The sequence below is a fragment of the Pseudonaja textilis genome, chromosome 1 (assembly GCF_049901715.1).
Source record: "Pseudonaja textilis isolate UNSWEBS1 chromosome 1, rPseTex1.2, whole genome shotgun sequence".
Taxonomy (NCBI): domain Eukaryota; kingdom Metazoa; phylum Chordata; class Lepidosauria; order Squamata; family Elapidae; genus Pseudonaja; species Pseudonaja textilis.
Window position 1 is genome coordinate 236,127,941 of NC_141990.1, and position 14,496 is coordinate 236,142,436.

The following is a 14,496-nucleotide window of genomic DNA, read 5'->3' on the forward strand; positions in this document are numbered from 1 at the left end:
TTGCCAGCCACATCTATGTGATGCCAGCGCTGCCATACTCAAGCAGTTTCAGAGAGATGAAGCCAGAATGAAATTGACAGGAGTTCTTTAAAGCCAAGTAATAGGTCACAGTTGTTGCAGAAAGTTGCTCCTGGTCAGAACATGTCAATCTGCCCATTCCCTTGCAGCACTGGTAGATGATTTCCTTTCATTTCACTCTGTGCCTGATTGACAGGTCACCCACATGTGGTAGGGGGTATTGACTGAAGGGGCAGGAATTCCTCCACTATGCCTGCTCTTTCAGAAGCCCGCTAAGCAGGTTTTAGAAAAACAAACTGAACACGAACATTAGACAAGCCTTTATCCCCAGTATTCTCCACAGTCACCCAAGCTTCAAGTTAAGGATAGCAACCAGTGGTGTTCTTTTCTGCTAGCAGGTAACTCTCGGTAAAAGGGGAGATGCAGAAAAGGAAATGTGTCAGTCCCTGTTCTTAAATTGTCTCACATTGAAAACATAAGAACACCACCAGTCACCACCATTTCTTTCATGGCGACAGAATAGGGCTCCGCTGTGCGGCAATACGTTGGTAGGTTTATCTGTTGACTGGAGGACTGTACATGGCCATAATGTGACTCTCTCTCTGTGACTGGGATGCAGATAGTCCTCGACTTACAATTATTTGTTTAGGGACCATTTGAAATTACAACAGCACTGAAGAAAGTGACTTGCAACTGTTTTCACACTTATGACCATTGCAGCATTCTCATGGTCACCTGATCAAAATTTGGATGATTGGCAACTGGCATGAACTTATGATGGTTGCGGTGTGGTAGGGTCATGTTGGCAACCCTCTGACAAGCAAAATGGGATAGTCAAGTCACTTAACAACCATGTTACTAACTTAACAATTGCAGTGGTTCACTTAACAACTGTCACAAGAAAAGTCATAAAAATGGGGCAAAATTCACTCGACAACTGTCTTGTTTAGCAGTGGAAATTTTGGGCTCAATTCTGGTCGAAATCCGAGGACTACTTGTATATAATCATGCAGATGTATGTCTGCCTTTACTGGAGTCTGCTCTTGATTCCGAAACATGGCTGACAAGGACAGATTTTCCATGCATTTGTCTGAACAAGAAGGGAGTTAATTAAACAACATTTGGTGTCTTTGCAATTGAATGTATAAACTAGCTTTGCTGTGGGCATGTGACTTTTCAGAAGCCATATTATGACATGGATTGTGACGTTCCACTTATAAAAATTAGACTTGGGATGGTTCGTTCCCCTGTGCAGATGTTATTGTATAAAGAGATGTGCCAGCTAATGAACATGCAGGTGTTATTAATCCAAGGCTGCTACTCAAATGATTCAGAACAGCGTTTTCCAAGCTTGGCAACTTTAAGATGTGTGGATTTCAACTTCCAGAATTCCCCAGCCAGCAAGGGAATTGAAATCCACACATCTTTAAAGTTGCCAAGTTTGAAAAAAAAAAACTGATTTAGAGTTTAGGATTCTAAAATGAATTCTTAGCAAGTTAGTTATTTTGTCTCAGTTTCCACTGAAGATTAATTCCAAAGTCAGAATTCAGTAACATTACAAATGTTTCTTGGATAACCAATTGTAAAATGAGGCTCAAGTCACTCTGAAAGTGAAAATAGTTCAAAAAGGGGGAGGGGGAAGCAAACAAAGCAAGCATTTTTCTTTTATACACTTTAAAAGCAACCTTCTTGCCTGGGAATAGTGAGACGTGAAATATAACGTACGCGGGGACTGAACTCACCCAACGTGATACATGGCATGTTTGTTTTAAAAGATGGGAACAATCCCAAATCTGGTTTGAATTAATAAATGTATGTGTGAGACACAGAGGAAGGGGATAGAGGGAGCCATTGTCTTAGCCAGCATCGAAGAATATAACTATCCCAGAAAACATCTGCCAGCAGCAGCGAGGACGTTAAATGCATTGGTTGGGAGTGGCGGGGAGAGGAGTATTCATCGTGCTATAGACCTGTGAACATTTTATCTTTGAGCCTTTTTTTTAATTAAAAAAAATGTCTTGATGTCTTCAGGACATACTACGACGAACCAGAATAGCTACTCAACAGTGAAATTATCAACAGACGCAGGCAGGGGGTTATTAGTCATAGCTTTAGTATCATACTGGAATGAAAGCCAAGGATTCAAGAAGCAGAGCAGTCCACTTTGGAAACGGACCAAAGTTTTTTAGTGTGTGGCGGAGGGGTGTGCGTGTTCAGTAAGTTCTTTTATTCCTGGTGGAATCATTCTGCTTTTCTTTTCTTTTTTTAACCCTAAAACGTCCACTGCACTAAGTTTATAATCGGAAATGAAAGCTGAGGGGACATTGTCATTTAACAACGAAACAACTTGCAGCACCTTTAAAAACAGGCAGTAGCTGCTGAATAACTGCAGCTAAGGAATCATTTTGTTCCCAAGTAAGAAAAGAAGGGGAGAGCTGGTACCTTGGGAAATGAATCATATCCCTAGGATACATATATGGAGAAAGGGACAAGACACCAATAGCTAGGATATCTCACTGGATGTTTAAAAATCATTGTCCTTCTTTTAAGACCACTGTAAGTACTGGATTCTTATAAGAGTACATTAATATTAGCAAATAATTGTTTTCAAGGTGGTCTTCGGCTTACGGCCACAATTGAGCCCAAAATTGCTGTTGCTAAGTGAGACATTTGTTACATGAATTTTACCCCCTTTTACGACCCAAAGCTGATGACATGACCCTAGCATACTGCAACCGTCTTAAATACATGCCAGTTGCCAAGCGTCCAAATTTTGATCACGTAACCATGGGAATGCTGCAACAGTCATAAGTGTGAAAAACGGACATAGAACAATTTTTTCAGTGCTGTTGTAAACTTTGGTCGCTAAACGAACAGTTGTAAGTTGAGGACTACCTGTATATTAGCATGCAATATATGTAAGGCATAAAACTTTCAGAGCCAACATTTTGGGTGTCGTGCTAGCATTCACCAACACCTGACAACTATTCTTGAAAGCCTGCCCCATTCTTCTGTGATTTGTAGAGGCTGAACAAGACTGAAATGTGCTATTGTGCATCGTATGGAAATTCTGGAAGTTGCATGCAAGGGCCATGCTGTCATGTGGCTTCTGGAGCCTCCTAAAAACATGTGAGAACAGAGTATGCATTTGTGTGACTTGGGGAGGCTATGCAACAATGAAGTGTGATTTCGTGCAGACTCAGAACCTTCCAGAAGTCCCATGAGAGGGCCACACTTGTGTAGCCTCCAGAGCCTCTAAAAATCACACAAGAACAGGGCATACTTTTGCACTGTTTGTGAAAACTGCAGAGGTGGCCAGAATGGCAACCAGAACAGCTTCATTTTGACTATATTTTTAAAAGACAAATGGATATGTAAAAGAACTGTTTCTCATTGGTTTGGGGTGGAAGTGACATACCAGCAGAGTCAAGTTAGGCATTTTCTGAATCGTTGATATGTCGAACCCAAAAGGTTCTCCATCATTGCCATAAGGATCTGAGATGATGATGCAACTGTCAAACTCCATGAAATTATGCACAGGATCCCAGCAGATGAACTTAAAAACCAAATACAGGTAGTGCCCTAACACAGGTAGTCCTCAACTTACAATCACAATTGAATCTTATTTTCCATTACTGAGCAAGACAGTTAAGTGACTTTTGCCCCATTTTACGACCTTTCTTGCCACAGTTGTTAAGTGAACCACAGCCATTATCAGTAGTAATACAGTTTTTAAGTGAATCAGCTTCCCCATTGACTTGGCTTGTTAGAAGATCACAAAAGCTGATCACGTGACCCCAGGACATTGCAACCATCATAAATACATGCCAGATGCCAAGTGTCCAAATTCTGATCACATGGCCATGGGGATGCTGCAACGGTCTAAGTATAAAAAATGGTCATAAGTCACATTTTGAAGGAATGAGGAAGGAAAGTTATACAACCACTGTGTCCATGGGAAAACAAATGTGAGAATACATGTGCATGCATGCATTCCTATATCATGCAAGTCAGTTTTGTTCTACACAATCTACTGATTGCTAAAAACAGTATAAGAGGCACTTGTTCTTATGTTACTCTCTTTGGAGAACACTTAATTCATCTTTTGTATATAAATGTTTCACTGGAAAGTGTTAAAGAATAATCTCTGGCCTTTCTCCCTTTCTTTCTTTCCATTAGACTGGGTGTATCTAATAACTGCTCAGCCCAGAAACTATACATCTTGAACAGTGTCTTAGCTTGACAATTCCCATATGTTTGTAGCAATGCTTGATGTATCTACAAGTTTTCACTGCTCGCTATAATTGCTTGAGGACTTTTTGAAACAAGAGATTAATTTTGTACAGTGTTATATTACTGCCAAAGTGAGGACGTGGGAGTGTGGATGTGGGTGTATGTATACACACACACATACCAACACATGTATGAATGTATGTTTGGCAGATGATAGACAAGTGGCCAAAATTCCAAAAACCCTTTCTAAAAGCAGACTGAATAATTATGGGTGTATCTTCATCTCCTGGCTCTCAAAGGACCTTTTGGGAAGGTTAGTGATCCCAGCATCAAAATTTGTACTTTGGCTGGGGGGAGGAAGTACAGATCTTGAATCAATGCAACTCTTTATGGCTAGCAACCCATCATTAATTTTCTGCACTGTTTGCATGTAATTTTGGGACCTAAGGAAGCCAAACACATTCAGTTTTAAACTTATGTAGATGACTATTGTCTTGTTTTCATTGAGATGGGGGAAAGTCACATGAACAATATATGAAACAGCACACATAGCAAACTCCCTGGTCTGCAGATTTAGGCACTTAATTGAGTTGGTTTCATATTGGGAACAGTTCTGCATTATTTCATCCAACTTCTTGCTTGTTCACACAACTGCTTTTAGTATGTGTTAATGCTGTGATGTTCACAAGGCTCCAATCATTGTCTCTCTCTCTTTTTTTTTTCTTATCACTTTTCCTAGCCTCAGCCATGCTTTGCTTTGCCTGTATTAAAGCTAAAGTCAGGGCATCCAAGCGTGATACATTTTTAATATCCTCTACTGCTGTTTATTCTTTCTCCTCCTTGTTTAGCCCTTTGTCCTCCCCCAGTGAATTGCACCAAAGAGTAGCTTTGCATTTCCAGTAAGACATTCTAAAGCAGAACATGTGCATTAAGTTTCTTCCTCCATCTCACCCTGCCACCATCTCATGCTCTGGTTCAAGACATCTGATCAAGATGAATCTTAGGGATATCTGTGACTCAGACCATTTCTTTTCGGGGAAGCAGGAAAAATATAACGGCCTTGTAAGATAACATTTTGCTTTATTCTTCTCCACCTTTGCTGATTTACAGTAGTAAGGAAAAATATTTTAGCTTACATAAAAATATATTTGAGCTGTAAATGACAATTTGGCATAGTCACATTTAACTTAACATATGACTGACTGAGAAGGCGTGGAGTATTATTAGAACATGAATTTTCTTATGTCCAAAAGGTATGTCATATTGTTACTAAAGCCTTTATAGAACCATCTCTATGTCACAGCAAAATTTGATTTGGTAAATGAAAGGAGTTGCAGAAAAGTTCCCCTTTCCAGCAGAAAAGCATTTCAATTTTTTTATAATACTATAAAAGGCTGCTGAGCAGCAAAAATAAAATAATGAACTTTACAATTCTAGTGAATCCGACTGTATAAAACGTGAGGCACCTTTGGGATGACTAATGCACCAGCCAAGAATCACTTTCCTCATCATTTGTATGAAAGAGGCAAATTAGCCTGAATTATTTTTATATCTTATTAGTACAGCTTGCTGTTTAACTGAAAGGTTCAGGGCTGTCCAGAGGAGCTGAGATTACACTGGAGTCAGCAATTTTTTCTGCCTGCCTTGCTTTTATTACACTTGCTGGCACTGCAGCTAATTTTATAATCAAGTAAATGTGTTTGAAAACGTTATTCATTGCAGAATGTAGGGTACAGTGAACCTAAGATATACTACAAAATATCCTATGCATATTTGTTCAAAAGTAATTCTTACTGATTTCAGTGGATCTTGGTTCCATGTTAAGGGCGTATTCAATTGCAACCTATCAGGAATTAATTTAATTTAAAGGATACAGCACCATTTTGCTTTCTGTAGTACTATTGTGTTCTTAAAATATGGTGTTTTCTGTTTATTACTGTTTTCTAGCACTGTAAGTTCATTCAATTAAGCAGTGGAAAAGATATAAATTGCATCATAGTGGCAAAAGGTATTAAAGAAACATTTTCTCCAAGGCCTTTTTCTTGCCACATATATCAGGAAAAGTTTGGTCTAAGGCTTCAAACCTCCTAACCATGGGGCTCTCATTCCAGACAATAAGCGTTGCAACTCAAAGAAAATTTACAATATTGGAAATTTCTTCAATGTCACAAAGAGCATGTTTTCATTCACTTTAAGGGGTATCTTGAATTTTCAGGGCACTGTCTTACTGCCAGGCATCAGTGTTGCTGCATTACTGGATGATGCTACAGCAACAGTTGTCACCCTGTGCCATCTTTGTCATTGAGTTGTGGCAGGAAGCTGTCATAAGCAGTTTAAAAATAGGGTCATGTGGCTTCCTGAGGTCTACCTAATCTCCAGCAGTTGAAGGAGGGGCTGGTCTCCACTAACTTTCAGAGCAGTAAGCAGTTGAAAAATGAAACAGGATGGGCAAGGACTAAGGTGAAATGGCTAATGTATTTGACTGCCACCAGAGAGATCCAGCTTCTATTCCATCTGCAGCCACATCAGCTCAGTTGGTGACTTCCAGCCCAACCTACCTCACAGGATTGTTGTGAAGAAATATAGGAGATTGAAGCACTATGAATGTGCCTTGAGTTCCTGAACAAAGATGGGTTATCTTTGAGCTGTGATGGCGCAGTGGTTAGAATGCAGTACTGCAGGCTAATTCTGCTGACTGCAAACTGCCAGCAGCCTGGCAGTTTGAGTCTCTCCGACTCAAGGTTGACTCAGCCTTCCATCTTCCGAGGTCGGTAAAAGTTGTTGGGGGCCATATGCTGACTCTGTAAACCACTTAGAGAGGTCCATAAAGCACTGTAAAACAGTATAATTGTGGAGCCTTATTTGGCTGCAGGATGTTTTCTGCCCTTCGCCGTTGAAGGCAGGCGCAGGCTGTTGGGGATGAATCTGGGCTTCTGCATCTCAAACTGAAGCGCAAATGATTCTTGTAGTCTGCAATTTTTCTGGAAATCCGTTCATACTCCCACAACCATTTGAATGGTGTTCATCCCAAACTTCATAGTAAAGGTCTGTGGAGATTCTGTGTATTTTCTGATTGCCAAAGGAAAGTGAAGAAAGAGAATCAAAATAATGTAGGGAAGGACTGCATAACTGTCTCATTTTCACCCATGATTTTTTTTGTTCCTATCTTTCCCCAAAAAATGTGTTGCTCATTTTGGTACAATATTTGTACCTTTTTTGTATTTTTCTGATGGTAAAGAAAAGCAATTTGCAAGTTACTTTTTATTAGAAAGGGACTAAATTACTCTAGTTCCTGAAATGTATGGCTTCCGATTTCAGTTTTATTTGGTCTTCAGTATAATTTATTTTGCATATGGCATATCATCCATCGATTAGCAATATATATTAACATATATATTCTACAGTTGTAGAACCTTCATCTTCATATATCTTCAGTATATGTTGAAGTAAGGGACAATTTGCAGAATATTTTGTGTATAGTAGTATTAGCAACAATAGTTTAACATCAGCAAGCATTCACTTCATAGCAGAGATTTGTATAGAAACTACCCTTTTAAATTAGCTGTGAGGCTGTGAAAGTAAAATTCCAAGATTTCAGAGGATTCAAGCTCCTCTCCCCTCCCTCAGCCGCTGAAGTTCATTGGGTAAGTTCATTAGGTTCAGTCACTGTCTCTCAAACTGATCTGTCTCACAGAGTTATTGTTGCAGGGGGAAATGGGAGAGGGAAATGTTATATACTCTATCCTGGGCATCTGAAGGAAAGTTGGTGCATAAATCTAATGAATAAAATGAAATAAGAGCTCTGAAAGCTTGCTTATCCCATTCTATGCTATCCAAACAGTATTCCATTGTCAGATTTGGGCTGCAACAGGTTCTGACCAGTTCTGGAGAACCTTTAGCAGAAATTTTGAGTAGTTCAGAGAACTGGCAAATACTACCTCTGGTTGGCCCCGCCCCTATCTATTCTCTGCCTCCTGAGTCCCAGCTGATTGGCTGGATCTTCTTTTGTTGTGCTGCACAGGAGAACGGAGCTGGAAAGCAGGTTAGTGGGGGGGGGCAGGGAATGGAGATTTTGCAGTAACCTTCCCCCAGGAGTGGGGGAGGGAATGGAGATTTTGCGGTATCCTTCCCCTGCCACCCCCACCAAGCCACCCCCACAGAACCAGTAGTAAAAAAATTTGAATCCCACCACTGTTGGGCTGCAAAAGTGTGTGTGATTATGGAGGGTCAGCTAATAGCTCTTTGCTGTTCTCTAGTGGTTAACTGGATTTTTATAGCCTAGGCTTGATTGTTCTTGTTTTTAGAAAAGTATCTATTATGCCCTGTCTTGGATTTCTCTTGCAATGCTTTTCCCACCAAGCAAATACATTCACATTTACAGTATAAGGTAATGTCTGTGTGACAAATAGCCAATACAATCTCTCACAGATACTTCGGTTGCAATCCTCTCACCACTTGTTTTGGAATTAAGTGGCTTGAGGATTGCAATCTTAGCTTTGCATTGTGAGGGAGAAAAACCCAGCTGTAATATATCCTCCAGCACCTTGTATTTTTGTGGTTTCTATATCTGCTTCCCTGCAAGTGTCCAAATTATTTGACAAAAACAATATTCTCTTTTGGTTAAAAAACATTTGAACTGCACTTGAAATTCTCCAGGTTTGTTGACATTTTGGTCAGACTTATTATCTTTTACTGTCCAGAATGATGCTTGGACGATAACCAGACATAGAGAGATTTATTCCTGTGAAACTGGTTTACGGCTGGCTTGATCACCTCTCATGGGTCAGGGGTCAGGGGGAAGAAGAGGGCTGGGGTACTCATTCCTAGAGTAAGGCTATAATCTGGATCTGTGATCAGCTATTAATTGTTTTAGTGGAGAGACCCATATTTAAATCCAATCATTGATTGAAAGGTCAAGAACATTATCTTTACCTCATTCATTCCAGCAGGTCACAAAAAGTTGGGTTTTTTTAATCGCTTCCTGGGGAAAAGTTTGCATGTGCGCATATCTGGCTACATTTTGACTAGTTTACATGGGAGAAAACATCACAAGGTGATTTTACGCCATCTGGGTTATGCTGAAAATCAGATAAAGTCTTTTCCCCTGATTCCCTATACCTCGTCTGTTTAATTATTTCTGACATTTGTTTTTAGTTTGTCAAATTGGTGTCATTTTTAGCCTCTCAGTAGGCTGCCTCCTTTTCATTTTGAGTTCCTATTATCCCTAGAATTAAGTAGAAGCTAAATGCGAGCATGAGAACATTAGATTCCCTTATTCTATATTGTCCACCATAGCCATTTTGAGACAAAAGGCATCCTTTCCATTGTAAGTGGGAAAAGAATTAGCCAGGCTTTTTATTCTGCCCTCCTCTAACTACAGTGCCAGCTAGCACAGTTAAGTGAAATGTAGGGGTAGACTGTCTCTTGCCAAGTAAGCCTTGGTGCTGCTTATTCTCCCATGCTCTCTTATCCTACAAGAACAAAGCAGGGCACCAGGGGCTAAAGATATTACCCATACTGCTATTGAGTGGCTCAAGTTCCACAAATCTTTTATTGCTGGGATCCCAAAAACATCGGCCTTCCCAGCAGTCTCTTTCTCTCTCTTTCATTTCCCAATTACCATCATTTGTTTTGATATTGTATGTAGATAGTTGAGAGTTCAGCTTTCCCCCTCATGCCAGCTTTTGTTCTGGTATTTCAGCTATGTGCTCCAGGCATGGAGCTCCTCATTTTAAAATGGCCACACTCTCAAGGGCAACAAAGCATCAAGTCTAAGAAGTCTTCTAGATGACAGTGTGGCTTTTGGGGTTCTTTTGCTTTTGTTTATTTTTTTATAGCTGAGATTGTTCTGATGACATCATTTACAAAAGAGAGAGATTTTTAACTAAAGGTGTCCCAATCCAGATTTAACGGTGATTGTCAAAATTCTGGGATTCGTCCCGCCTCTCACTATAAAAATTAGTATTTCTGCTTTTACTTTCTGGTGTTGTGGGTACTAATGTACCCACCACAGAGGAGTGGGTACATTAGTACCCATTATATTGTGAAATATTCTGTTTTCCTATCACTTTCCAGGGATACTTATTGTTTTCATTTTATACAGGCTTCCTCAGTCGCCTCTCCTTTTCTCTTTCCTGCTGTCCTCAACCTGTTCAGTATTTGAGAACAATTCAGGATTAATCGCAGAGGAAATTTCCTCTTTTCTCTCTCAGACAGGTCAGCTTCATATATGCCCAAGGGCAATTCAGCCATTCTTCCCCGTCATTATTCCAAACAGTGGCAGGATTCAAATTTTTTTACTACTGGTTCTGTGGGCGTGGCTTGGTGCGCATGGCAGGGGAAGGATACTGTAAAATCTCCAGTCAGAGGTGGTATTTGCCAGTTCTCCAAACTACTCAAAATTTCTGCTACCGGTTCTCCAGAACTGGTCAGAACCTGCTGAATACCATCTCTGATTCCAAAGCATCATCACTGAACAGTGCCCATTGGAGTCATGCTGATCTGCCAAGAAAGCATCTCACAGGGAATTCTTACAAATAGCCCTCATTATATTACTAATTCGTATTTATATCTTATAACTCTAGGTTTAGGTCATACCTATATGAAGGACAGGTATTTATTCATTCAAGGGTTTGGCTAGTCTAGAGAAAAGAAGGACTGTGGGTGATACAATAGCAGTATTCCAGTATTTGAGAGGCTGCCTCAAAGAAGAAGGGGGTCAATTATTTTCCAGAGTACCAGACGGCAGGACAAGAAATAATGGAAGCTAATCAGGGAGAGTAGCAACCTGGAATTAAGGAAAAACTTCCTAACAATGAGATCAACTAACCAATGGAACAGCTAGCCTTCAGAAGTTGTGGTGCTTCATCACTGGAGGATTTTAAGAAAAGATTGGACAGCCATGTCTGCAATGTTATAGGGACTCTTGCTTGAGCCGGGAGAGTTGGAATAGAAGACCTCCAGGGTCCTTTCCAGCTCTAGTCTTATTAATTAATTAATGATTAATTCTGCAATCACTCAGTCTCATGGTTTTATTGGCTTCTCTTTTGGGGTGGTATAGAACTGCTCATTCTCCTTGGGTGAGACATGGATTTCTGCCTCAAAATCCTACCAGACAGAAGTATTGGGTGGTAAATTTTGGCTTTCAAACACTGCCTAGAAATTCACCTAAATGCTGAGTGTTGTTTTTGTTGGTCTTCACAGGTAGTCCAGATAGACCAGAAGCTGAATCTCATCACAGATTTGCTGCACCGCCTGCTTTCCAGCCAGCAGGGAAACCAAGGCAGCACCAAAGCATCTCCCAGGAATGATGTCAGCTCTAGCCTACTTTCCAGCAGCGCTCTCCCAACCTATGAACAGCTAACCGTTCCAAAGGCACTGCAAGACGATGGTTCCTGATGCTGCGGAGATCTGTTTCCTTTCATTAAATGGACACTCAATATTATGAATCTTGATGAGGGCTGGGGAATAAATTTAAGCTCAGAATCAGCCATACAACCATTGACACGTTACTTTTAAGCTAATTTTACTATCCTCTTCTCTGTTGTTCCAAAGAGAATAATTCAGACAGCTACCAAACCTTGAAACCCACACTGTGTTGTTATTCTTTATGCAAGTGATAATGCATTAATGAGCTCGAATTTCTGTGTGTGTGTGTGTGTGTGTGTGTAAATAATTCTGCTACAATCGATCACAATATTAAAAGAGTGTAGGTAGTCCTTGGTTTACGACAATTGGGACCAGAATTTCCATTGCTAAGGAAGATGGTTGTTATGTGAATCAGGCCTGATTTTACAACATTTTGCCATAGTTGTTAAGTGAATAATCACTGCAGTTCTTTAAGGGAATCCTGCAGTCATTAAGCAAATCCAGTTTCCCCAATGAATTTGCTTGTTGGAAGCAGTTGGAAAAGTCACAAATGCGATCCCATGATCCTAGGAAATACATGCTGGTTGCTAAGTGCCTGAATCTTGGGTCACATGACGATGAGGATGGTGCAATGGCAATAAGTGCAAAACTGGTCATAAATCACTTTTTTCAATGCCGCTGTTAGTTCAAACAGACACTAAATAAATGGTTGTAAGCCAAGGACTACCTGTAATTGGTCCTGACATTAGCAAAAAGACAGTTGGTGTATGTGCCTAGAATACTGTGCTGCTGCTGCTGCAAACATCATTCTGAAGTTGTGCACAACCACACACAATTGAAATAGTTTGAAAATTCCACAACTTTGCTGGCAAATTGCATCCTTCAATAAGAATAATACTTGAACTTAGTTAGATCTGAATTCTGTTTATGACTCTGCTGATAGTTATATAGTTTTTGCGCACTAGATTCTAAAGGAGAATGTACATAAATTGCCATTCTATGGACTGGCAAGAGTATACACTGAATAATTTTCCTCCCACACTCCATTTTCCTTGTTTATTCTACACAATATTGTGAAACCTACCACATTTAAAACAAAAATCAGTGCTTTAATCAAAAACTGTATTGTTTGTAAAGAAAGATTTCTTTTGTATAATATTGTAATGGAATTGGGACATTGAAATATTGAATAGGAACTTTTTTAAAAAATAGCAATTATATTGCTGCCAAATAATTTATATTCTGTAGTATTTATTACTATCCTGGGTATATTTGTCAGAAAGAGCTTTCAAAGCGCACAGCTTTGTGTATTGAAGTGGGTTTAGTTTATTTCTCAGTGTGCAGCAATAAGGTCTAGAATAACTGGATCTTGTTGATTAGGAGTTTGAAAGTGATGCTTTGGGGAAATACAGCAGCTTTGAACTTTATTTGAAAATGTACTGCCAAGCCAGATACACATTCATTTCTTTCTTTTTCTGGCACACTAATACATAAGGTCCAACAGTAATTTGTGAATATTGTTCATGCTAAGATATACAAGCTCTTGAGTTTGTTTGGTTATCGCAGAGAAGTTCTACTTGCTCGATGTGGAAATGGCTCTGTGCTCATCTGTTGGAGGTTCTTTCTTTATATCCAAGCTGTTAAACAAATGGGAAGCAGGCACATCTTATATTTCTGCAAATCCTCTTCTGTTAATACAGTTGGCTCTTTTGTAAAAAAAAAAAAATCCATATGCAGGATGACAACAAGAGCTATCCGTGTTCTTATGCAGAGCAGATGCTGGAATTTAGCTCTCTGAAAATCTCACTTGATATTTATTTTCTGTTTAAAACAGGTTTCTAGTTCCTTTGGGAAAGGAAATTTAAATTCTATGGCCAGGTAGCATCAGAATCATAGATGGGATGTTTATATTGCCTCTCTTCATCTCAAGCATAAATTGGTGCTCATACTCAGCTGTGAATCACCAAGCACTAACTAACCTTTCTATGAGCATACATATTCCTATTGGGATTCAGAAATCAAAACTGGAGAAAAGTGGGGGGGGGAGCGACTTTCTAATCCCAGGGGAGGAGAACAATCAGAACTGTATGAACTGATGATGAGTTCTACAAATATGTATATCTAAGTTTCATTTGTAGTTTCCATGAGGAAAATGTTTCTCTGTCACATAAATTACACAGCTTCATGTTTTAGTGCATAGGAATTTGAAACTACAATATTCAGAAGATACAAGTGTGAAAAAGTTGGGATGACAACTATATCTAGGCTGAAAAAATATAGATGGCAACAGCAACACAGAGACAGAAACAATTCTAACACTTTAAAGCAGGGCTAACAAACTTGTGGCCCACAGGCCAGATGCATCACGTGCTGGACACGCCCATACCCAGTTTAGCGAAGAAAAAAAATTGTGATATATCACGTGCTGCCACAGTGACGATGTGAGTTTGACACCCTTGCTTTAAAGCCTCTAATCTGCTTGGGAGTTTGTGGCTCAGATATTGTCACTATAGATGTATGTTCGGTTCCACTGATGATCCTTCATCTATCAGCCTCCTCTTACTGTCAGAAATCCTCTTCTAGCTTGATATTTCTGTGCATTACTGAATAAGAAGCATGGAAAGTGAGGTGTAGAAGTCTTTAAAGCCTCTATTTGGTAGCATTACCATTTATTCATGAAAATTAAATCTAAACTGCTGTATGAAGAAAAAAATCATAAAATTCTATGTCCAAGGACAGCATGGCGACCTGAATGGTATTAAATAATAACTGCACAATTATAGCTACAGAGCTGCCAGTATCTAAATGCTTTCCAAAATGTAGTTCTTTAAAAGCCAGCTATTATTATGACTTTTATTTGGAGATGTTAGTTTTCTT

The 14,496-nt window shown here is 39.6% G+C and overlaps 1 protein-coding gene across 1 annotated transcript in view; it reads left to right on the forward strand.

The window, feature by feature from the left end:
* Positions 1-11,739, forward strand: part of KCNQ1 (potassium voltage-gated channel subfamily Q member 1) — a 378,292-nt gene extending 366,553 nt beyond the window's left edge. Inside the window, exon 17 of the mRNA XM_026706550.2 lies at positions 11,455-11,739. Within this exon, the coding sequence (XP_026562335.1) occupies positions 11,455-11,649 (195 nt within the window). The 3' untranslated portion in view covers positions 11,650-11,739. The remainder of the gene's footprint in view (positions 1-11,454) is intronic.
* The last annotated feature ends 2,757 nt before the right edge of the window (positions 11,740-14,496 follow it).